The sequence below is a fragment of the Pelophylax lessonae genome, assembly GCF_965119305.1.
Source record: "Pelophylax lessonae genome assembly, chromosome: 4".
Taxonomy (NCBI): Eukaryota; Metazoa; Chordata; class Amphibia; order Anura; family Ranidae; genus Pelophylax; species Pelophylax lessonae.
The window spans coordinates 13,185,998-13,211,857 of record NC_138771.1 but is presented as its reverse complement, the minus strand read 5'-3'; the positions used below and the strand labels follow the sequence as shown (position 1 = coordinate 13,211,857).

At 44.3% G+C, this 25,860-nt stretch overlaps 1 protein-coding gene across 1 annotated transcript in view; it reads left to right on the top strand.

Moving 5' to 3' along the window:
* The window catches only part of ADAMTS7 (ADAM metallopeptidase with thrombospondin type 1 motif 7), a gene marked incomplete at its 5' end in the record, with an annotated part of 217,485 nt that overhangs the window by 24,353 nt on the left and 167,272 nt on the right, over positions 1-25,860 (top strand). The window contains 2 exon segments of the mRNA XM_082252994.1: positions 4,740-5,095; positions 12,235-12,385. Coding sequence (XP_082109120.1) covers positions 4,740-5,095; positions 12,235-12,385 — 507 coding nt within the window.

The following is a 25,860-nucleotide window of genomic DNA, read 5'->3' as shown; positions in this document are numbered from 1 at the left end:
GGGGTTGCTGACATAGACATGCTCAGTCATAAGATTGAAGTGCAGACATTTCTGTGCTCATTACTCAGCTCTTTCCTAATTCTTGCCATCTGATAAGGAATGTCTCGCCATCTATGGATAGCCCCAGGCTGGAGGTTTGACTGACAGTCTGCAACTTCACCACAGCCAGCTGTGTATTTTCAGGGTGTAGAAATATCCCGGGGAAAGTCAACATTCATTTCTCTTGCCGAGTGCCTTTATCTATACAAAGTCACCTTAATTATCTGCACATGTGAGCCGGGACCTCATGGGCTGCAGCTTGTTTTGTCATCTGATCGCATATTAACCACTTCTGGACCAGAAGAATTTCCCACTTAATGACCAGGCCATTTGTTGCGATTCGGCACTGCGTTAATTTAACGGACAATTGCGTGGTCGTGCGACGCTGTACCCAAATTAAATTGACGTCCTTTTTTTCCCACAAACAGAGCTTTCTTTTGGTGGTATTTGATCACCTGTGCGGTTTTTATTTTTTGCGCTATAAACAAAAAAAGAGCGACAATTCTGAACAAAAAAAAAATACAGTATATATTTTTCACATTCTGCTATATAACATTCCCAATAAAAAAAAAAATGAAAAATCAATTTTTTTCATCATTTTAGGCCAATTTGTATTCTGCTACATATTTTTTTGGTAAAAAAGAAAATTCCAATGAGCGTATTTTAATTGGTTTGCGCAAAAGTTATCGCGTCTACAAACTAGGGGAAAGATTTATGCCATTTTTATATATTTTTTTTTTACTAGTAATGGTAGCGATCTGTGATTTTAAGTGGGACTGCGACATTGCGGCGGACAGATCAGACCCTTAACTGACATTTTTGACACTTTTGGGGGGACCAGTGACATTACTACAGTAATCAGTGCTATAAATATGCACTGTTACTGTAATAATGACACTGGCAGGGAAGGGGTTAACCCAGGGGTGATCAAAAGGTTTTGAATGTGAGTCTAGGGGGTGTTTTCTAACTGTGAGGGGGATGGGCTTGTAATATCATCACAGAGACCTGTGATCCTAAATAGGAGGAACACAGGGGCTCTGTGTTGATAGCTGAGAGAGCAACGGTCTGCTGTGTTTACAACAGCAGACCGCGTTCTCTCTTCACGGGGAGCGATCGCGGGTGCCCGTCAGCAATCGCGGCTTCCCCGCACCTCGGCTTCCACACTGGCGAGTCGGCGCGGGCGCTTGCACGCCTATTGGATTGCTCCCGCTAACTGCCAACCGCCATACAGGTACAGCAATTGGCGGGAACCTGCCGACCTGCCGCCGTATAACTGAGAAACAAAGGCCCTTGCCTTCATCAACATGGGGACAAGGTGCTTTGGGGTGGGGGGGTGCAGAGCCCCCCTGCTCCAAAGCACCACCCCCCCCATGTTGAGGGCCTGTGGCCTGGTATGGTCCAGGAGGGGGTGGAGCCGCTCGCTCATCCCCTCTCCTTTCTTGACCTGCATGCTTGGATAAGGGTCTGGTATGGATTTTGGGGGTAACCCCATGCCATTTATTTTGCGTGGGGTTCCCCTCAAAATCCATACCAGACCGAAAGGGCCTGGTATGGGACCTTGGAGGACCCCCACGCTGTTTTTTTTTTTCTTCTCTTTTTTGCATGGAGGTCCCCCCTCAAGATCCTCAGAGCGCAAGTCGCACCACAAGTCGGATCATCCTGATCCGACTTGGATGCGACTTCTATTCAAATCAATGGGCTTAAAGCCGTATCAAAGACGGCTCATAGGCAACCATTGATTTTGAATAGAAGAAGAAAAACGCTGCTAAATGCCAACGCGGCTAAACATGCATTAATGCCAATGGAAAAAGCTACTAAAAGCTGCTTTTTCCTGGCGTTGGTAGTGGCATGAGGTCTTTAGCTCGAATTTCCGAAATTTGGACAAATTTAATTTAGTTATTCAGAGCATTTGGTAAACTTTGTTTATACTACAATTCGGGTGCTCGGATATATCCAAACCTCTAAATAACGAAAAATGTATCGGAATATTTATTCAGTACGAAACAAACCGCACATGTCTAAAATCCACTCCCTTCTGAATTCCCCCCTATAAGCACAAATCCCCCCCCCCCTCACCCTCCCTCCCTGCTCCAATCCTCTCTCACCGCAAAGCCCCCTGCACAAACTAACCTCCCCCCAGAAAAATTACTCCTCTTAGCACAAATCCTCTGCCCATCAAACTTCCATTCTAAATACACATCCTCTCCCCCCACTCCAAATCCCCCCCTCGCAGCACTAATTCCCCCCATCCATCCTCCTAGCATAATGCCTCCCCCCTCAATTTTCACTACCAGCACAAATCCCATTAAATCATCACTCCTAGCACAAACCCTCCAAATCCCCCCTTATAACACAAATCCTCTTCCCCCATCCCCCCTCCTAAAACAAATCCCCCCCTAATCACAACTTATAGAACCCCCCAAATTTTCCCTCCTAGAACAATTCATACACCCCTGCCGCCCCCCAAATTCCCGCTCCTAACACAAATCCCCTCCCTCCAATCTCCTCGTGGCCCCCCCCCCCCCCACCTCACGTGAAAACACAGTGCCCAGGGCAGCCGTCCCTTCTACCCACCCCTTGTCCCGGCCCTGCACCCATACCCCACTTCCATCTAATAGCCTAAATTTCATTAAACATACCAGTTGGGAAGGGAAAATTCAGGGGACTTTGAAGACTTCCCTTTCTATCTACTATCCCTCTACCTCAATCCTCTAATCCGGGGTCTCCAAAGGGCCACTTTACTGCCCTTCTGTCTTTAGAGGGGTTGGACTCTGGCTAGGGGAAGTAGACAATGCCTCAGACTTGGTGATCAATTGGAGTAAAAAAAAAAAATAGCACCTGTGGTCAGTAGGAGAAGGAATAGTGCCCTATGATGGGTATTAATTCTAGAATTACTGCCCCATTGTTGGTGTCATGTGAGGAATAGTGCCCTATGATGGGTATTAATTATAGAATTAATGCCCCATTGTTGGTGTCATGTGAAGAATAGTGCCCTATGATGGGTATTAATAGAATTACTGCCCCATTGTTGGTGTCATGTAAGGAATAGTGCCCTATGATGGGTATTAATTATAGAATTACTGCCCCATTGTTGGTGTCATGTAAGGAATAGTGCCCTATGATGGGTATTAATTCTAGAATTACTGCCCCATTATTGGTGTCATGTAAGGAATAGTGCCCTATGATGGGTATTAATTCTAGAATTACTGCCCCATCGTTGGTGTCATGTGAGGAATAGTGCCCTATGATGGGTATTAACTAAAAAATGACTGCCCCATGGTTGGTGTCATGTAAGGAATAGTGCCCTATGATGGGTATTAATTATAGAATTATTGCCCCATGGTTGGTGTCATGTAAGGAATAGTGCCCTATGATGGGTATTAATTATAGAATTATTGCCCCATTGTTGGTGTCATGTAAGGAATAGTGCCCTATGATGGGTAATAATTATAGAATTATTGCCCCATTGTTGGTGTCATGTAAGGAACAATGCCCTATGATGGGTATTAATTAAAGAATTACTGCCCCATTGTTGGTGTCATGTAAGGAATAGTGCCCTATGATGGGTATTAATTCTACAATTACTGTCCCATTGTTGGTGTCATTTAAGGAATAGTGCCCTATGATGGGTATTAATTCTACAATTACTGTCCCATTGTTGGTGTCATTTAAGGAATAGTGCCCTATGATGGGTATTAATTCTAGAATTACTGCCCCATTATTGGTGTCATGTGAGGAATAGTGCCCTATGATGGGTATTAATGATACAATTAGTGATATACAGGGCTTTTTTTCTCAGAGAATAGGTGCAGGAACTCCCACTTCTAAGTTACTTTGTGTCTCCGCCCCCTACCCACCTCCGAGCACTAACCCTTGGTTCCAACCCTACCCACCTCTGAGCACTAACCCTTGGTTCCAACCCTACCCACCTCCGAGCACTAGCCCTTGGTTCCAACCCTACCCACCTCCGAGCACTAACCCTTGGTTTCAACCCTACCCACCTCCGAGCACCAACCCTTGGATCCACCCCCTACCCAGCTTCCAGTACAGCCCCTTTTGGAGAATATGGAGCCAAGTATAATTTCGTAGTGGAATGTATGTAATTTGGTTATGATAACAAGAAAAACAAAAATAGATCCCCCCACAGCCAGTAGCAATAGACCACCAGCAGCAGCAAAATATCTCCCAGCAGCCAGCATCAAGTAGACCCCTCCCTAAACAGTAGATCCGTTCCAGCAACAATTAACCCCCAGTATCAAAATATCCTCCACCAGCAACAATAGATTGCCATTCAAAAATAGATCCCCTCCAGCATCAACAGATCCCCCAGCAGCCAGCATCAGTAGTTCCTCCAGCACCCCTTGCCATGGCATACATTCAGAGCTGAAGGTGCCGGAACTACGTTCCCCCGCGTTCCCCCTGAAAAATTGCCTTGGTGATATAAAAAAAAAAGGAAAAAGTATAAGAAATGAACGCAGAAACCACATGTAAGGACTGTTATGCTGCAGTATATTATAAGAGGGGTCTTCAAAAAGTTGCTGAACCTTTTTATTTAAAAAAAAGTGCGGAAACGTTTTGAAGAATGCTCGTATTTTGTGATCTTGGATGTAGATAAAACCATGTAAATTTCACATTGTAACACGTTGAATACCTTTGAAACTCTATCTGCCTATTTAGTCAATGTTGTCTTCTCATTACAGATCTCCCTCTCGGCTTTTCTCTGGATTCTGACATTGTTCATCCTGTCCGGGTGGATGAACATGGCTCTTTCCTGACCTTCGACCTAACTCCCCGCAACCTGCAGAAGAGAGGAGTATCTTCCAGCTCGGTGCCCACCACTTATTACGAGATCAGATACCAGGGAGTGGAGCTAACCTTCAACCTCAGCCAGAACCACCAGCTTTTGTCTCCCGGCTATGTGAGCGAATGGCGCAATGGAGGCCTCAACGAGACAAGAGTTTTCAGCCGACCTTCGGGCTCATGCCACATGCTGGGGGCAGTCCAGGCACACCACCAGCTTGTTGGCAATGCTGCTATTAGTATCTGCAGTGGACTGGTAAGGACCAATCAATTTTCTTCTTTTTAACAGTAGTGGTCATAATAACGTTTATCATAAGGTATGTTGGCATAGGCAGGGCTGCCCCAAGACATTGTGCTGCCTGGGTCGAAGAATGAATTGCTGCCCCCCCCCCCCCCAAAAAAAAACAAAAACCAAAAACCCATCCAGCAAAAAGACATTTCGATAAAGCAAAGAGACATTTCCATAAGGCAAAGAGACAGCCCAAATTCAGCAAGGAGACAGCCCCCTATATCTAGCAAAGAGACATGTCCCCTCCAGCAAAGATGCATGCCCCCTCCAGCAAAGAGACATGCCCAATCCAGCAAAGAGACATGCCCCCTCCAGTAAAGAGAAATGCCCCCTTCAGCAAAGAGACATGCCCCCTCCAGCAAAGAGACATGCCCCCTCCAGCAAAGAGACATGCCCAATCCAGCAAAGAGACATTTCCATAAAGCAAAGAGACGTGCCCTCTCCAGCAAAGAGACATGCCCCCTCCAGCAAAGAGACAGCCCAATCCAGCAAAGAGACATGCTCCCTCCAGCAAATAGACATGCCCAATTCAGCAAAGAGACATTTCCATAAAGCAAAGAGACAGCCCAATCCAGCAAGGAGACATTCCCATATATTTAGCAAAGAGACATGCCCCTTCCAGTAGAGAGACATGCCCTCTCCCGAAAAGATACATGCCCTCTCCAGCAAAGAGACATGCCCTCTCCCGCAAAGATACATGCCCTCTCCAGCAAAGAGACATGCCCTCTCCAGCAAAGAGACATGCCCCTCCAGCAAAAAGGCATGCCCCCTCCAGCAAGGAGACATCCCCATATATTTAGCAAAGAGACATGCCCAGTCCAGCAAAGAGACATGCCCAGTCCAGCAAAGAGACATGCCCCTCCAGCAAGGAGACATGCCCCCTCCAGCAAGGAGACATGCCCCCTCCGGCAAAGAGACAGCCCAATCCAGCAAAGAAACATTTCCATAAAGCAAAGAGAAATGTCCATAAAGCAAAGAAACAGCCCAATCCAGCAAATAGACATGCCCCCTCCAGCAAGGAGACATGCCCCCTCCAGCAAAGAGACAGCCCAATCCAGCAAAGAGACATGCCCCCTCCAGCAAAGAGACATTTCCATAAAGCAAAGAGAAATGTCCATAAAGCAAAGAAACAGCCCAATCCAGCAAAGAGACATGCCCCCTCCAGCAAGGAGACATGCCCCCTCCAGCAAAGAGACAGCCCAATCCAGCAAAGAGACATGCCCATTCCAGCAAAAAGACATTTCCATAAAGCAAAGAGAAATTTCCATTAAGCAAAGAGACAGCCCAATCCAGCAAGGAGACATTCCCATATATTTAGCAAAGAGACATGCCCCCTCCAGTATAGAGACATGCCCTCTCCCAAAAAGATACATGTCCTCTCCAGCAAAGAGACATGCCCTCTCCAGCAAAGAGACATGCCCCCTCCAGTAAAGAGACATGCCCTCTCCAGCAAAGAGACATGCCCCTCCAGTAAAGAGACATGCCCCCTCTAGTAAAGAGACATGCCCTCTCCCACAAAGATACATGCCCCCTCCAGCAAAGAGACATGCCCCCTCCAGTAAAGAGACATGCCCCCTCCAGTAAAGAGACATGCCCCCTCCAGTAAAGAGACATGCCCCCTCCAGCAAAGAGACATGCCCAATCCAGCAAAGAGAAATGCCCCCTCCAGCAAAGAGACATGCCCAATCCAGCAAAGAGACATTCCCAGGGTAAGCAAGCACTCACAAAGCACAGCCCTTTGCTTGGTCAGCTGGAGTGGAGGGCAAGGGAGACATTGGGAGTCTAATAAACTCCTAACGCCTCTAAAGAGAACCTGTCACCTGCCCATGCTACCACATAGGGGGCTCGTTAGTCTCCTTGTGATAGCAATCAGTTTAAATAAACGCTAATGTAAAAAGTGTTAAAAGAGGTTAATTATACTAAAGTAGACAAAAATTAAGATAAAATGTAAAAGCAACCCCTTGCACACACATGCAATGCAAATGAGCCCATTGGGCACGCACATGTTTACATGCTGTACAGCAGTTTTGGCACAAGAAGGAGAAGCTGTGGGTTGGTCTGCTGTATTCCTTCTATAAATGGGCAAATTCAGAGCCGTTCAGACCAGAGAACGCATCATGTGTTCTTATACTGTATGTGCATATACACTATATTACCAAAAGTATTGGGACGCCGGCCTTTACACACACATGAACTTTATTAGCATCCCAGTCTTAGTCCGTAGGGTTCAATATGGAGTAAAAAAAATGCAAGTCGCAGTACAAAACGTGGAAAGCACAGAAAAAAGCACTAAAGAAATGCTCAAAATCAACATGCATAGATGTGAATCGAGCCTAAGTCCATAGGGTTCAATATTGAGTTGGCCCACCCTTTGCAGCTATAACAGCTTCAACTCTTCTGGGAAGGCCGTCCACAAGGTTTAGGAGTGTGTCTATGGGAAGGTTTGACCATTCTTCCAGAAGAGCATTTGTGAGGTCAGGCACTGATGTTGGATGAGAAGGCCTGGCTCACAGTCTGTGCTCTAATTCATCCCAAATGTGTTCTATCGGGTTGAGGTCAGGACTCTGTGCAGGCCAGTCAAGTTCCTCCACCCCAAACTTGCTCATCCATGTCTTTATGGACCTTGCTTTGTGCACTGGTGTGCAGTCATGTTGGAACAGGAAGGGGACATCCCCAAACTCTTCCCACAAAGTTGGGCGCATGAAATTGTCCAAAATGTCTTGGTATGCTGACACCTTAAGAGTTCCCTTCACTGGAAAAACAACCCCACACCATAATCCCCCCCCCCCCCCCCACCAAATGATTTAGACCAGTGCACAATGCAAGGAACTTGATTGGCCTGCACAGAGTCCTGACCTCAACCCGATAGAACACCTTTGGGATGAATTCGAGCGGAGACTGCGAGCAAGGCCTTCTTCAACATCAGTGCCTGACCTCACAAATGCGCTTCTGGAAGAATGGTCAAACATTCCCATAGACACTCCTAAACCTTGTGGACGGCCTTCCCAGAAGAGTTAAAGCTGTTAAAGCTGCAAAGGGTGGGCCAACTCAATATTGAACCCTACGGACTTAGCCTCCGGTGCTTCTACTGGCGTACCCATGCGATCGGCGAGCCGGAGAAGGAATCGGCCGCCGGCAGAAGTGTACCATAGAGACTGCGAGGACCAGAAGGTCCCGGGCAGTCTCTATAACTCTCGGAGGCCCGGGCAGTTTCAATACTGACAAGCTGAGATCGTTTTTTTTTTTTTTTTTTTTTAAATTTCAGGCTTTCTAGCCTGTAGGAGAGATGTGAGGTTTTATTGACCCCAGATCTCCCCATAAAGAGGACCTGTCATCCACTAAAATCGCAGATCGCCGCCATTACTAGTAAAAAAAAAAAGAAAAAAACAATAAAAATGACAAATCTTTCCCATAGTTAGTAGACGTGATAACTTTTGCGCAAACCAATCAAAATACGCTTATTGCAATTTTTTTTTACCAAAACAAATTGGCCCAAAATGTTTTTTTTTTTTTGAGAATGTCATATAGCAGAATGTGAAAAATATTGTTTTTTTTTTTTAAAAATTGTCGCTCTTTTTTTGTTTAACCACTTTACCTCTGGAGGATTTTGCTGTTTTACGTCTGGGCCACTTTTTGCGATTCGGCACTGTGCGAATTTAACTGACAATTGCGCGGTCGTGCGACGCCGTACCCAAACGAAATTTACTTCCTTTTTTTCCCACGAACAGAGCTATCTTTTGGTGGTATTTGATCACCTGTGCGATTTTTACTTTTTGCGCTATAAACAAAAAAAGAGCGTTTATTTTGAAAAAATAACAATATTTTTCACATTTTTTTATATGAAATTCCCCCCCAAAAAAATGTAAAAATCTATTTTTTTTTTAATTTTTGGCCAATTTGTTTTCTGCTACCCATGTTTGGTAAAAAAAAAATCACAATAAGCGTATTTTGATTGGTTTGCGCAAAAGTTATTGCGTTTACTAACAAAGGGAAAGATTTCTGTCATTTTTGGTGTTTTTTTTTTTTAACGCGTAATGGCGGCGATCTGCGATTTTTTTGCGGGACTGCGACATTGCGGCGGACAGATCGGACCCTTGACTGACATTTTTGACACTTTTGGGGTTACCAGTGACATTACTACAGTAATCAGTGCTATATATATGCACTGTTACTGTAAAAATGTCACTGGCAGGGAAGGGGTTAATTTTATTGGAGAGGGAGGGGTTAATGTATGCCTGGTGCTTACTGACGTGTGTGGGGGGAGGTGACTGTGTGACATAGGCACAGATCGAGGGTTCAACTATGCTGAACCCTGCAATCTGACCCTGCCTGTCACTTCAGAGATCCGCCCGCTTGTGTTTACACAGGCGGGCGGATCTCCACACTCGATTCCCCGACGATCGGGGAAGAGCAGCGGCGATCGCTGCTGCTCCTCCCCTGGCCCGACTCCCGCTGTGACTGAATACAGCGGGAGCGAGTCTCCGGCAGCGCGCGCGCCGCCGAGAAAGGGGAGTGTCTGGCGACGTAGATCTACGTCGCCAGACGATAACGAACCACTTTGCCGCAGTAGGCTCAACGTGAGCAGACAGCAAGTGGTTAAAGCGCAAAAAATAAAAATCGCAGAGGTGATCAAATACCACCAAAAGAAAGCTCTATTTGTGGGAAAAAAAAGGACATCAATTTTATTTGGGTACAGCGTCGCACGACCGCGCAATTGTCCGTTAAAGTAACACCGTGCCGAATCACAAAATAGGGCCTGGTCAGGAAGGGGGCAAATCCTTCCGGTCCAGAAGTGGTTAAAGTTCATGTGCATGTAAAGGCACGCGTCCCGATACTTTTGATAATATAGTGTATGGCCACCATAAGACTTGGTAATATAGTGTATAGGCAATGTGTTTATTTGCATTTGCAGTGCGTTATTTTCTAAACATTTTTGGCAAAGCACAGGTCATCAAAGGAGCGCAATGTGTTTTTTTGTTGCATTTATGCGTGTTTGCGTTGCAACAAATGTTATCTTTCTGTACTTTGTCCATGGCACTGCAATGGTGTGACCTCTGCTCATTGGCTAGCCTAACTTTTCGAATGTCCATGCAATGGTGTGAACTCTGCTCATTGGCTAGCCTAGCTTTTCGAATGTCCATGCAATGGTGTGAACTCTGCTCATTGGCTAGCCTAACTTTTCGAATGTCCATGCAATGGTGTGACCTCTGCTCATTGGCTAGCCTAGTTTTGGAATGTCCATGCAATGGTGTGATCTCTGCTCATTGGCTAGCCTAGTTTTTGGAATGTCCATGCAATGGTGTGACCTCTGCTCATTGGCTAGCCTAGTTTTTGGAATGTCCATGCAATGGTGTGATCTCTGCTCATTGGCTAGCCTAACTTTTCGAATGTCCATGCAATGGTGTGACCTCTGCTCATTGGCTAGCCTAGTTTTGGAATGTCCATGCAATGGTGTGATCTCTGCTCATTGGCTAGCCTAGTTTTGGAATGTCCATGCAATGGTGTGATCTCTGCTCATTGGCTAGCCTAGCTTTTGGAATGTCCATGCAATGGTGTGAACTCTGCTCATTGGCTAGCCTAACTTTTCGAATGTCCATGCAATGGTGTGAACTCTGCTCATTGGCTAGCCTAGCTTTTGGAATGTCCATGCAATGGTGTGAACTCTGCTCATTGGCTAGCCTAGCTTTTGGAATGTCCATGCAATGGTGTGAACTCTGCTCATTGGCTAGCCTAGCTTTTCGAATGTCCATGCAATGGTGTGAACTCTGCTCATTGGCTAGCCTAACTTTTCGAATGTCCATGCAATGGTGTGACCTCTGCTCATTGGCTAGCCTAGTTTTGGAATGTCCATGCAATGGTGTGATCTCTGCTCATTGGCTAGCCTAGCTTTTGGAATGTCCATGCAATGGTGTGAACTCTGCTCATTGGCTAGCCTAACTTTTCGAATGTCCATGCAATGGTGTGACCTCTGCTCATTGGATAGCCTAGCTTTTGGAATGTCCATGCAATGGTGTGATCTCTGCTCATTGGCTAGCCTAGCTTTTGGAATGTCCATGCAATGGTGTGAACTCTGCTCATTGGCTAGCCTAGCTTTTCAAATGTCCATGCAATGGTGTGAACTCTGCTCATTGGCTAGCCTAACTTTTCGAATGTCCATGCAATGGTGTGACCTCTGCTCATTGGCTAGCCTAGTTTTGGAATGTCCATGCAATGGTGTGATCTCTGCTCATTGGCTAGCCTAGCTTTTGGAATGTCCATGCAATGGTGTGAACTCTGCTCATTGGCTAGCCTAGCTTTTCGAATGTTCATGCAATGGTGTGACCTCTGCACATTGGCTAGCCTAGCTTTTCGAATGTCCATGCAATGGTGTGACCTCTGCTCATTGGCTAGCCTAGCTTTTTGAATGTCCATGCAATGGTGTGAACTCTGCTCATTGGCTAGCCTAGCTTTTGGAATGTCCATGCAATGGTGTGACCTCTGCTCATTGGCTAGACTAGCTTTTCGAATGTCCATAGAATGGTGTGAACTCTGCTCATTGGCTAGCCTAACTTTTCGAATGTCCATGCAATGGTGTGACCTCTGCTCATTGGCTAGCCTAGCTTTTGGAATGTCCATGCAATGGTGTGAACTCTGCTCATTGGCTAGCCTAACTTTTCGAATGTCCATGCAATGGTGTGACCTCTGCTCATTGGCTAGCCTAGCTTTTCGAATGTCTATGCAGTGGTGTGAATGAGCCCCACGCTTCCTTTTTAGGATAGCAAACAGAAGAATATTGTTGAGATGAGGAAAACGCAGACAAGGCATCTCCTGCTCATAGGCTGGATGGGAATGCCGGAGATTGGGGAGTCTCATAGGGGTTTCCCAGGTGTGCGGTCTGACATGTCTGAAGGATGTGTAATTCCAGGTGTGCGGGGGGTCACCGGCTGCCTGGGGGGAGGGGGGGTTTCCAGGTGTTCCTGGGCTCAGACATCTGCTTTAAAGTGATCAGAGACAATGCTTAGTGCTTCATCTCTGCCTGCAGGCCACACCAATTGTCATCTAACCCTTTCATCCATCCAGTGGCCAGCGTCTAATCTGACATTAATCCTCTTCTTCTTTTCTCTAAGAGAGGCGTCTTCCAGCTGGATCATGAAGATTTCATCATAGAGCCGGTGACAACAACAGCGCCACCATCAGGGGAAGCCATGCCTCATCGGATCTACAGGCGCCATTTAGCTGAAGGGCAGCAACCAGGGTACAGGAGCTGCGGTGTGAGGGGTAATGTTTGGGGAGGTCACTTCTTCTCATCTCCCTTCCACCTAAACTGTTCATATATCATTCCATACATGTGGGGTCCTGGGAAGATAGGAGAGCATTTAGGGTGAGGTCCCCCCTCCCCCCATGACTTATACTTCTATAGCTTCAATCACCCACCATCTCCAGGATTTCAGGAGCAAGTTTTTAATTTAATTTAATAAGATTTTTCATATACACTGCTCAAAAAAATGAAAGGAACACTTTGAAAACATGATTATACTGGTATGGACTGGGTAATGTGTTAGGATCTATACTGGTATGGACTGGGTAATATGTTAGGATCTATACTGGTATGGACTGGGCAATGTGTTAGGATCTATACTGGTATGGACTGGGTAATGTGTTAGGATCTATACTGGTATGGACTGGGCAATGTGTTGGGATCTATACTGGTATGGACTGGGTAATGTGTTAGGAGCTATACTAGTATGGACTGGGTAATGTGTTAGGATCTATACTTGTATGGACAGGGTAATGTGTTCGGATCTATACTGGTATGGACTGGGTAATGTGCTAGGATCTATACTAGTATGGACTGGGTAATGTGTTAGGATCTATACTGGTATTGACTGGGTAATATGTTAGGATCTATACTGGTATGGAATGGGTAATGTGTTAGGATCTATACTGGTTTGGACTGGGTAATGTGTTTAGGATCTATGCTGGTATGGACTGGGTAATGTGTTAGGATCTATACTGGTATGGACTGGGTAATGTGTTACGATCTATACTGGTATGCACTGGGTAATGCGTTAGGGTCTATACTGGTATGGACTGGGTAATGTGCTAGAATCTATACTGGTATAGACTGGGTAATGTGATAGGATCCATACTGGTATGGACTGGGTATTGTGTTAGGATCTATACTTGTATGGACCGGGTAATGTGTTAGGATCTATACTGGTATGGACCGGGTAATGTGTTAGGATCTATACTGGCATGGACCGGGTAATGTGTTAGGATCTATACTGATGTGGACTGGGTAATGTGTGAGGATCTATACTGATATGGACTGGGTAATGTGGTAGGATCTATACTGGTATAGACTGGGTAATGTGATAGGATCCATACTGGTATGGACTGGGTAATGTGTTAGGATCTATACTGGTATGGACTGGGTAATGTGTTAGGATCTATACGGCTATAGACTGGGTAATGTGTTAGGATCTATATTGGTATGGACTAGGTAATGTGTTAGGATCTATACTGGTATTGACTGGGTAATGTGTTAGGATCTATACTGGTATGGACTGGGTAATGTGTTAGGACCTATACTGTTATGTACTGCGTAATGTGTTAGGAAGGAAAGCATGTCACATAATTTCATAGAAATGAACATTATCACCATACAGAGGGCTGAATTCAAAGGCGCCCCGAAAATCAAAGTGAAAAATATTATGCAGCAGGCTAGTCCATTTTGCTGAAATCTCATTGCAGCAACTCAGAATGATCCTCAGTACTTTGTATGGCCCCCACGTGCTTGTATGCATGCCTGACAACAGTCAGGGTGTCATTGTCAAGCCCAGGGGTGGGGAACCTACGTCCCAGGGGCCGTAAAAATCATTTGGTCCGGCCCCCCATGCAGCTGAGTCTGTGTCTCTCAGCTGATCTGTCAGAATGGAGCCGATGTTTCCTGTATAGTTCCGGCTCCGTTGTGACAGTCTGAGTGAGTCACAGGAGGAGTGATATCAAATGCACTCTGCCTGTGACCAATACAGGAAACATTGCCTCTTCCTCCAGCGCGGCGCCGCTGCTAGCCAGCATTTCCCGCCAGCAGCACACACAGCAGTACCAGCCAGAGCCAGCAGTACTCACAGCAGTACCAGCCAGAGCCAGCAGTACTCACAGCAGTACCGGCCAGAGCCAGCAGTACTCACAGCAGTACCAGCCAGAGCCAGCAGTACTCACAGCAGTATAAGACAGAGCCAGCAGTACCAGCCAGAACCAGCAGTACCCACAGCAGTACCAGCCAGAACCAGCAGTACTCACAGCAGTACCAGCCAGAGCCAGCAGTACCAGCCAGAGCTAGCAGTATTCACAGCAGTATAAGCCAGAGCCAGCAGTACCAGCCAGAATCAGCAGTACCAGTCAGAGAGTCAGCAGTACCCACAGCAGAACCAGCAGTACCCACAGCAGTACCAGCCAGAGCCAGTAGTACCCACAGCAGTACCAGCAGGAGTCAGCAGTACCCACAGCACAGTACCAGCCAGCAGTACCCACAGCACAGTACCAGCCAGCAGTACCAGCCAACAGTACCAGCCTGAGCCAGCAGTACCAGCCAGAAGTACTAGCCAGTAGTACCAGCCTGAGCCAGCAGTACTAGCCAGCAGTACCCACAGCACAGTACCAGCCAGCAGTACCAGCCTGAGCCAGCAGTACCCACAGCAGTACCAGCCAGCAGTACCTACAGCACAGTACAAGCCAGCAGTACCAGCCTGAGCCAGCAGTACCCACAGCAGTACCAGCCAGCTGTACCGCCAGCAGTACCAGCCAGCTATGCCCACCAGCATTACTCGCCAGCAGTTCTTTTCAAAACTTACCACCACAAAGTCAACTGCGCTCCAGACTGACCGACGCAAACCTGCGAGTAGCAACATCATCAATACCAGCTAACATCACACACCTCACCAAAGAGAAGCAGTTGCAGCCATCACATCAGGGGTGAGTTAATTAAATGTTTGACCAAATATAACAGGCACATTTTTAAGTTGATAATTTTGTACGGCCCCCAAATGATTTTATAAATACCCAAATGGCCCTTTGCAGAAAAAGGTTCCCCACCCCTGGTCTAGCCTGTAAAGGTCTGTGCGTCCCTCCATGGATATGCCTTCCCAGACCATCACTGACCCACCACCAAACCGGTCATGCGTAACGATGTTACAAGCAGCATAATGTTCTCCGTGGCTTCTACAGACCGTTTCACATCTGTCACATGTGCTCGGGGTGAACCTGCTCTCATCTGTGAAAAGCACAGGGCGCCAGTGGTGGACCTGCCAATTCTGGTGTTCAATGGCAAATGCAAATCAATCTTCACGATGGCGGGCAGTGAGCACAGGGCCCACTAGTGGACATCAGGCCCTCAGGCCACCCTCATGAAGTCGGTTTCTGATTGTTTTGTCAGAGACATTCACACCAGTGGCCTGCTGGAGGTCATTTTGTAGGGCTCTGGCAGTGCTCATCCTGTTCCTTCTTGCACAAAGGAGCAAATACTGGCCCTGCTGATGGGTTAAGGACCTTCTACGGCCCTGTCCAGCTCTCCTAGACTGCCTGTCTCCTGGAATCTCCTCCATGCTCTTGAGACTGTGATAGGAGACACAGCAAACCTTCTGGCAATGGCACGTATTGATGTGCCATCCTGGAGAAGTTGGACTGGCTGTGCAACCTCTATAGGGTCCAGGTATGGCCTCATGCTACCAGTAGTGACACTGACCCTAGCCGAATGCAAAACTAGTAAAAAACACTCAGAAAAGATGAGTAGGGGGAAAAAAATGTCAGTGGCCTCCACCTGTAAAACCAGTTCTGTTTTGGGGGTTGTCTCATTGTTGCCCATCAAGTGCACCTGTTGGTAATTTCATCAACACCAAAGCAGCGGAAACTGATTAACAACCCCCTCTGCCACTTAACTGACCAGATCAATATCCCAGGAGTTTACTTGACTTGATACTACAGTCAGGTCCATAAATAATGGGACATCGACACAATTCTAATATTTTTGGCTCTGAACACCACCACAATAAATTTGAAATGAAACAAACAAGATGTGCTTTAACTGCAGACTTTCAGCTTTAATTTGAGGGTATTTACATCCAAATCAGGTGAAAGGTGTAGGAATTACAACAGTTTGTATATGTGCCTCCCACTTTTTAAGGGACCAAAAGTAATGGGAGAGTTGGCTGCTCAGCTGTTCCATGGCCAGGTGTGTGTTATTCCCTCATTATCCCATTTACAAGAAGCAGATAAAAGGTCCAGAGTTAATTTCAAGTGTGCTATTTGCATTTGGAATCTGTTGCTGTCAACTCTCAATATGAGATCCAAATAGCTGTCACTATCAGTGAAGCAAGCCATCATTAGGCTAAAAAAAACAAAACAAACCCATCAGAAAGGTAGCAAAAACATTAGGGGTGACCAAATCAACTGTTTGGAACATTCTTAAAAAGAAAGAACGCACCGGTGAGCTCAGCAACACCAAAAGACCCGGAAGACCATGGAAAACAACTGTGGTGGATGCGGAAGAATTCTTTTTCTGGTGAAGAAAACACCCTTCACAACAGTTGGCCAGATCAAGATCACTCTCCAGGAGGTAGGTGTATGTGTGTCAGATCAGGATCACTCTCCAGGAGGTAGGTGTATGTGTGGCAAAGTCAACAATCAAGAGAAGACTTCACCAGAGGGAATACAGAGGGTTCACCACAAGATGTAAACCATTGGTGAGCCTCAAAAACAGGAAGGCCAGACTAGAGTTTGCCAAACAACATCTAAAAAAGCCTTCACAATTCTGGAACAACATCCTATGGACAGATGAGACCAAGATCAACTTGAACCAGAGTGATGGGAAGAGAAGAGTATGGAGAAGGAAAGGAACTGCTCATGATCCAAAGCATACCACCTCATCAGTGAAGCATGGTGGTGGTAGTGTCATGGCGTGGGCATGTATGGCTGCCAATGGAACTGGTTCTCTTGTATTTATTGATGATGTGACTGCTGACAAAAGAAGCAGGATGAATTCAGAAGTGTTTCGGGCAATATTATCTGCTCATATTCAGCCAAATGCTTCAGAACTCATTGGACGGCGGTTCACAGTGCAGATGGACAATGACCCGAAGCATACTGCGAAAGCAACTAAAGAGTTTTTTAAGGGAAAGAAGTGGAATGTTATGCAATGGCCAAGTCAATCACCTGACCTGAATCCGATTGAGCATGCATTTCACTTGCTGAAAACAAAACTGAAGGGAAAATGCCCCAAGAACAAGCAGGAACTGAAGACAGTTGCAGTAGAGGCCTGGCAGAGCATCACCAGGGATGAAACCCAGCGTCTGGTGATGTCTATGCATTCCAGACTTCAGGCTGTAATTGACTGCAAAGGATTTGCAACCAAGTATTAAAAAGTGAAAGTTTGATTTATGATTGTTAATTTGTCCCATTACTTTTGGTCCCTTAAAAAGTGGGAGGCACATCTACAAACTGTTGTAATTCCTACACCGTTCACCTGATTTGGATGTAAATACCCTCAAATTAAAGCTGAAAGTCTGCAGTTAAAGCACATCTTGTTTGTTTCATTTCAAATCCATTGTGGTGGTGTATAGAGCCAAAAAGATTAGAATTGTGTCAATGTCCCATTATTTATGGACCTGACTGTATACTCTGATTAAAAAGTGTTCCTTAAATTTTTTTTAGCAGTGTATTTTATGGTATGGTGAAGAATGTATTGTGTGTGGGGGTGGAGTGTGAATCAATACGCACCCTAAGGAAGTACCATGCCGGGAGAGACAATTATAGAAATCTAAGTACGTTTTGTGACTTTTCATGTACTTCCTTGGGTTAATAACCACTGTTATGGAGCAGGCAGAACACTGGAAGATCTTTTCCTGCAGCAGGAGGAGTAAGACTTCCTGGGGTTTTTTAAATATGAATATCCAATGCATCTGCCTGTGCATTCGTTCTGTGTAAATTGGACAAAAACAAATATCCTTTAGGCTATATTCTCTTCTGAACAAATGTTCTATTATTATGGGCAGTAGCAAATATCACATTATGGGCACTAGATGGAGCTGATGAGTATAGGAAATATATCTTTGTTATAAGAGATACAATGTAACAATTTTAACCGGTTTCCGCCAGGCCTAAAGCAAGATGGCGCCTGTGGGAACCTCTCATCGATCCCGGTGGACGTCATATGACGCCCTCCCGGATCGTACCCCGCAGGTGTCCACGGGGCCGCGCAGCAGCGCAATCTGTCACCGGCTGCATTTACTGGACACAGCCAATGACTGATCATATCGATGCCGGTACCATGTGATCGCAGTGACCAATCACAGCATGTTGTAAACAATCGATGGCTTCCTTTCAAACCATCTATTGTATATGATTGGTCAGTGTGATTCCATGTTACAGACTGGGCCAATCACAGCCCATCTGTACAATGTGATAAGCTCTGGCCAATCACAGCTAATCAGAACAAAACAAACTGAATAAATCAGTTTCATTCAGTAACATGTTTGCATATAGCAATAAAGTTCATTGTTCCATGCAAACATAATGTGTAAAAAAAAAAATACTTATCACTTCACTAAAGTAGTACAATGTTACTATGGTAACATTGTATTGCTCTCGTCAAAGTGTAATAAAACAAATTGTAAAAAAAAAAAATATAATAAAAAACAAAAACATAAAATAAAAAAAATATATATATATATATATATATATATATATATATATATATATTTTGTACTGTTACCAGATAGTGTCCCTGGTCACCGCCACACCCATTATATGATGACACCATACTGCACTGTCTACTTTCCAAAAAGGGACTATTTGGGGGGGGGGGCTTTGTACTGTCTTGGCATTTTTGGGCCTCAATAAATACATACATCATGTATCATGTTTTATCAAATACATCAGGATTGATCCATTTTCAGATACATCCCATAGTTTTACTAGTTCCTACAGACTATAATATACACGGATTTGGGTAATTTTCACCAAAGAAACGTAACAGAAAACAGTTTGGCCTAAGTTCATGAAGAAAGATAATTTTTTTGCACAATTTTATAACAGAAACGACAAAAAACATTTTTTTTTTTTTTAAATTTCGGTCTTTTTATATTTATTTAGCAAAAAAAATTAAAAAAAAACCTAGTAATGATTAAATACCGGCAATTAAATCTCTATTTGTGTGAACAAGAGGATAAAAATGTCATATGGGTACAGTGTTGCATGACCGCGCAATTTTCCTGACCTCAACCCGATAGAATACCTTTGGGATGAATTAGAGCGGAGACTGTGAGCCAGGCCTTCTCGTCCAACATCAGTGCCTGACCTCACAAATGCGCTTCTGGAAGAATGGTCAAACATTCCCATAATTTATAAGATAAAAGAAAATCAGCGCTCAGTTCCTTTTAAAACGATGGACCACTCAAAATAAATAGATAAAAATTGAAGAGAGTTGGTAATCAATAATAAAGGTAGATCCAGGTGCTTGTACACATAAACGCACAAGCCAGGGAAGATAAAACACTATATATATAAGATGATATATATGCCGACGTTAACCACTTGCCGACCGCCGCACGACTATCTACGGCGGCGGTCAGCCCCTCACAGGCAAAGTGACGTAGGGCTACGTCACTAGCTTGTGAGGGTCTAGGGAGCGAGCGCGCGCCGCCGGAGGCGCGCTCCCGCTCCCGCGTGGTCACGGAACCCCCCGCGCGTGTGACCGGCGGACCCGATGTCCGCCGGCCACTCTGCGATAGGCGGGGGAGAGGGAGAAAGTCAGGCAGCTTGTGTAAACAAGCTGCCTGTCATTCTCCCCTCTGTATGAGAGATGATCATATGGATCTACTATGTAGATCGGTTGATCACTCTGCATACAGCTGAAGCCACAGCCAATCACAGTAAGAATCACGCCCCTAGGGACACACACAGCCCCTCCCTCTCAAATAAAGTTAACCCCTTCACTACCAGTGTATTTTTACAGTAACAGTGCATATATATAGCACTGATTACTGTAGAAATGTCACTGGTAACCCCAAAAGTGTCAAAAATGTCAGTCAAGGGTCCGATCTGTCCGCCGCAATGTCGCAGTACCGCAAAAAAAAATCGCAGATCGCCGCCATTACGCGTTAAAAAAAAAAACAACAAAAATGACAAAAATCTTTCCCTTAGTTAGTAAACGCAATAACTTTTGCGCAAACCAATCAAAATACGCTTTTTGCGATTTTTTTTTACCAAACATAGGTAGCATAAAACAAATTGGCCGAAAATGTTAAAAAATTTAGATTTTTACATTTTTTTGGGGGGAATTTCATATAAAAAAAAGGGAAAAATATTGCTATTTTTGCAAAATTTACGCTCTTTTTTTGTTTATAGCGCGTGATCAAAAAATTGCACAGGTGATCAAATACCGCCAAAAGAAAGCTCTGTTTGTGGGAAAAAAAGGACGCCAAATTCGTTTAGGTACAGCGTCGCACGACCGCGCAATTGTCCGTTAAAGTCACGCAGTGCCGAATCGCAAAATACCCCCTGGTCAGGAAGGGGGTAAAATCTTCCGGGGCTTAAGTGGTTAAAAAACAATCAAGGGCAAACCAATTCTGCTATCCTCATCGGTGTTAAAAAAGGCTGCTAATAAAAGTGTAGAATAAATATGGGAACAATAATAAATGGGTCACGATGATATTCTGTATGTGAACAATGAGCAATAATACCAACTAGTTGATATGAAAAAGTAATAAAAAGGTGACAAAGAGTGACAATATCTTTAAAACATGTGTAGCAGTAGTTCAGCTTCTTATGATAATATTAAATCATAATCCAGTGATGAAAAGCATATATAAAAACACTATAAGTCCCGTATAGTGAATTCCAAGTGCCGATATAAAACGTAGTAATGTGAATTCTATACAAATATTTAAAACCAATTAATATTAAGTGAGGAAAGTGCTAAATAAAGTGCAAAAAAACAGTCCGTAAGGTTCTTTAACAAATAGTTGCAGTGATTAAAGTGCTCAATGATTCAAGTGAAGTTACCCTTTAACCACTTCCGGACCGCCCGCCGCAGTTTTACGTCGGTACTTTGACGTTAAATACCGGGGTTATGGCAGCAAATAGCTGCCATAACCCCGGTATTTTTTTAAACGGCGGGCAGTCCTCTTTCATATAAGGGTGGTCCCAGCGGCAGATTTGCCACAGGATCACCTTTATGGGCGGTGGGGGAGGAGCCCCCCTCCTGCTACTTCCCGGTCATTTTCCCCGCTTACCGGAGCTGTCGGTAGCGGGGAAAACGATCCGGTCCGCTTTCCTCTCAGGCAGCAAGTCGAGTGAGGGCAAGATGGCCCCCCACTCCACTCTATGGCCTTGGAGGACCGGAGCGACGTCATACGTCGCTTTCTAGCAACGGTTTTAAAGAGGCCATTTTTTTCATCATTTTTTTAAATTCTTTTTTAGTGTAGATGTGAGATGTGAGGTCTTTTTGACCCCAGATCTCACATTAAAGAAGACCTGTCCTGCTTATTTCTATTACAAGGGATGTAATAGGAATAAAAGTGATAAAAAAAATGTTTTAAAAGGACAGTGTAAAAATAAAAAATAAAAGATAAAATAAATAGTAATAAAAAAAAATTAAAGCACCCTGTTCCCGTTAGCTCGAGCGCAGAAGCGAACGCATATACAAATCGCGCCCACATATGTAAACAGTGTTCAAACCACACATGTGAGGTATCGTCGCAATCGTTAGAGCGAGAGCAATAATTGGAGCCCCAGACCTCCTCTGTAACTCTAAACTGGAAACCTGTAGAAAGTGTCGCCTATGGGGATTTTTAAGTATCAATGTATGTCACCATTCCACGAGCGTGTGCAATTTTGAAGCATGACATGTTGGATATCTATTTACTCTGGGTAACCTTATCTTTCACATTATAGGAAAAAATTGGGCTAACTTTACTGTTTTCTTATTTTTTAACCACTTGCCGACTGTCTAACGACGATTTACGTCGGCAGTCAGCCCCTCACAGGCAAAGTGACGTAGTACTACATCGCTAGCCTGTGAGGCTCTAGGCAGGGGCGTAACTACAGGGGTTGCAGGGGTTGCAATTGCAACCGGGCCCCATGCTCCAGAGGGCCTCTACGGCTCCCTTGCACACCTGGATAGGAGGGGCAGCAGGGGCAGCATGTACAGAAATCACTTTCCTCCTTTTTCCTCCTGTAGCTGCAGGAGGAAAATGGAGGAGATTGGTTCCTCTGTATGCTGCCCCCACCACTCCTCCTATCCAATTTACTGATGTCTCTGGGCCCCTGTGTGCTCCCCTGGTCCCCCCACTGTGCTCCCTCCCCTCTCCTGCCGGTTGCTGCAGGGGATGTGTCACAATAGAGAACCAGGAAGGGGTCGCTAAATATGTAATTTAGCAGCTCCTTCCTTTTCTGAATGGACAGAGTCATAGTCAGTCACATTGTAAAAAAATAAAATACAATGATAAAAAATAATACAATTAAAATACCAAAAAATAAAAACTACTGACACCAGTGGGTGAACTTCCAGGATCGCAAAGGTCACACTTGCGACCGGGCCCTGGCATTCCCCCACCATGGGGAGGCCCCAAGATGGCAGGAAGGGGGCCTACTGCAGAATTTGTGAAAGGGGGCCCACTGCTGGACCCTAATAAAGGGCCCCACAACGAGGATCAGTGGGAAGAGCCCGAGGCTTGAAGGGAAGGGCCCCGGCCAGGGGTCCAGGGGGCCCTTCATGGTTTCTTGCATCGGGGCCCTGAAGGTTCTAGTTACGCCTCTGGCTCTAGGGAGCGAGCGCGCGCTCACAGACCCCCCATATGTATAGCACTCATTGCTGTAGTAATGTCACTGGTACCCCCAAAAGTGTCAAAAATGTCAGTCAAGGGTCCGATCTGTCCGCCGCAATGTCGCAGTCCCACAAAAAACAATCGCAGATCGCCGCCATTACTCGTTAAAAAAAAAACAATAAAAATGACAAAAATCTTTCCCTTAGTTAGTAAACGCAATAACTTTTGCGCAAACCAATCAAACTACGCTTTTTGTGATTTTTTTTTTTTTTTACCAAACATATGTAGCAGACAACAAATTGGCCTAAAATGTTAAAAAATTTAGATTTTTACATTTTTGGGGGGGGGGGGGGGGGAATTTCATATAAAAAATTTGAAAAATATTGTTATTTTTGAAAAATTGACGCTCTTTTTTTGTTTATAGCGCATGATCAAAAAATCGCACAGGTGATCAAATACCACCAAAAGAAAGCTCTGTTTGTGGGAAAAAAAGGACGTCAAATTTGTTTGGGTACATCGTCGCACGACCGCGCAATTGTACGTTAAAGTCACGCAGTGCCGAATCGCAAAATAGGCCCTGGTCAGGAAGGGGGTAAAATCTTCCAGGGCTTAAGTGGTTAATTAAATTTTTTTTTATTTTTTTCAAAAAAATTGCGTTTGTAAGACTGCTGCGCAATTACGGTGTGATAAAAAAAAATATTGCAACAATCTCCATTTTATTCTCTAGGCTCTCTGCTAAAAAAAAAAAATATATATATATATTTATAATGTTTGGGGGGGGGGGGGTTCTAAGTAATTTTCTAGCAAAAAAAAAAACAGATTTTAACTTATAAACAACAAGTATTAGAAAAAGGCCAGAGTGTAAAATGTAACATTTTGTCTTTCTGAGAGGATTCGATACAGGTGACCATGCAGATCTTTGTCCTTTAGGACGTTGTAATAAAGCGCAGTTTATCTGTCTTACGTTCTCATGCGATCCTTCAGCCATAATTCGGAAGGGATGTGATACTGAAATAACCAGAAAGCGTTCTCATAGAGGATGGATTTGCTATAAACGCTCAGTAGCTGGCAGAGTTCCATCTTTAGGAACAAAAGGATGTGGCGGTTCCCATTTATATCTACAGCGCTCCCTCGCTGGAGGAACGTACATGGGAACTCGGATGTGGCTGCTTTAATGTGACTTATATTTATACAGATCACTGGAGAAGAGACGCATCACTATAGATATAATCTGGGAAATCTGCTCTCTCTATTGGTATAAATGTTAAACTATTTCCTACAAAGGAGCAATCATGGTATGCAAAGTGCAGTTATCTGTGGCAGCCAATCAGATTTTTAGGATTCTTTGATTTAGATCAAAAGCTGAATAGATACTATAGGTCACTGCGCTTTGTAGACAAGCAATACTCTCTATATATGATAGTAAAGCCGACCATAGACAGGTCAAATCTTGGCCGGTTCAGCAGGGACCGGCTGAGATTCGAACCATGTATGTGCATTGTATGGGTATTATAAACTATTGCTTTTTACCTGCGCACCCTGGATTAATCAGACAATGTATATTTAAAAAAGAATAGCGCGCAAATGCAAAAGAAATTGCTACCAAATCTGAAGACAATCCATAAATAAAAATGGGGGTTTGGTCCCACCATATGGCCATATCGTGCTCAAGCCCACTACTGCGTCAAAGTACCCCATTATCAGTGGGTCCTACACTATCCATTGCCTGTTTATTAATCAGACAATCACTGTGAAGTCGTAATGTTACAAAGATGTATAGAAAATTGTTATAAATCAAATGAATATAGATACAATTCAGTGAATTAATAATGTGAATCAAACTTGTGTAACAATAGTAATAATAATAATAATAATGATAAGGGATGAGTTGGAGCTGTAGAGAGTCCAGAGAAGGGCAACTAAACTGATTAGGGGATTGGAGGACCTTAATTATGAAGAGCGTCTACAATCGCTTGATTTATTCTCCCTGGAGAAGAGACGCCTGAGGGGGGACATGATAGCAATTTATAAATATCTCAATGGGGATCTAAGATTAGAAAAAAAGCTATTCAGTCGAAGGGAATGCATGAGGACTCGAGGGCATACAATGCGATTAGAGGAGAAACGTTTTAACCTCAGGCAACTTGGGGGGTTCTTTACTGTTAGGGCTACAAGATTGTGGAATTCTCTACCACAAGAGGTGGTTTCTGTGGGAAGTATGGTGGCTTTCAAAAGACTCTTAGACGTACATCTCAAGGATCAGAACATTCAGGGGTATGTTAGATGATTACAGTCACACACACCTACACAGGTTGAACTGGATGGACTATTGTCTTTATTCAACCTCACCTACTATGTAACTATGTAATAATAATAATAAAATGGCAAATTAATAACAAAGTGAAGCAGCAGGTTTAAAAGCCATAATAGGCCAATTTGTGAAAATAATATATTGCTATATAGAAAACCGCGCTCTCAGACACTAACTATTAACCATTTCTGGACCGGAAGGATTTGCCCCCTTAATGACCAGGCCATATTTTGCGATACGGCACTGCGTTACTTTAACTGACATTGCGCCATCGTGCGACGCAGTACCTAAATAAAATTGATGTCCTTTTTTCCCACAAATAGAGCTTTCTTTTGGTGATATTTGATCACCTGTGCGATTTTTATTTTTTGCGCTATAAACAAAAAAAGAGCGGCAATTCTGAAAAAAAAACTATATTTTTCACTTTCTGCTATATAACAATCCGCCAAAAAAATTTTTAAAATCAAAATTTTTTAACATTTTAGGCCAATTTGTTTTCTGCTACATATTTTTGGTGAGAAAATCTCAATAAGCGTATTTTGATTGGTTTGCGCAAAAGCTATCGCGTTTACTAACAACTGGAAAGAATTATGTTATTTTTATTGTTTTTTTTTTCA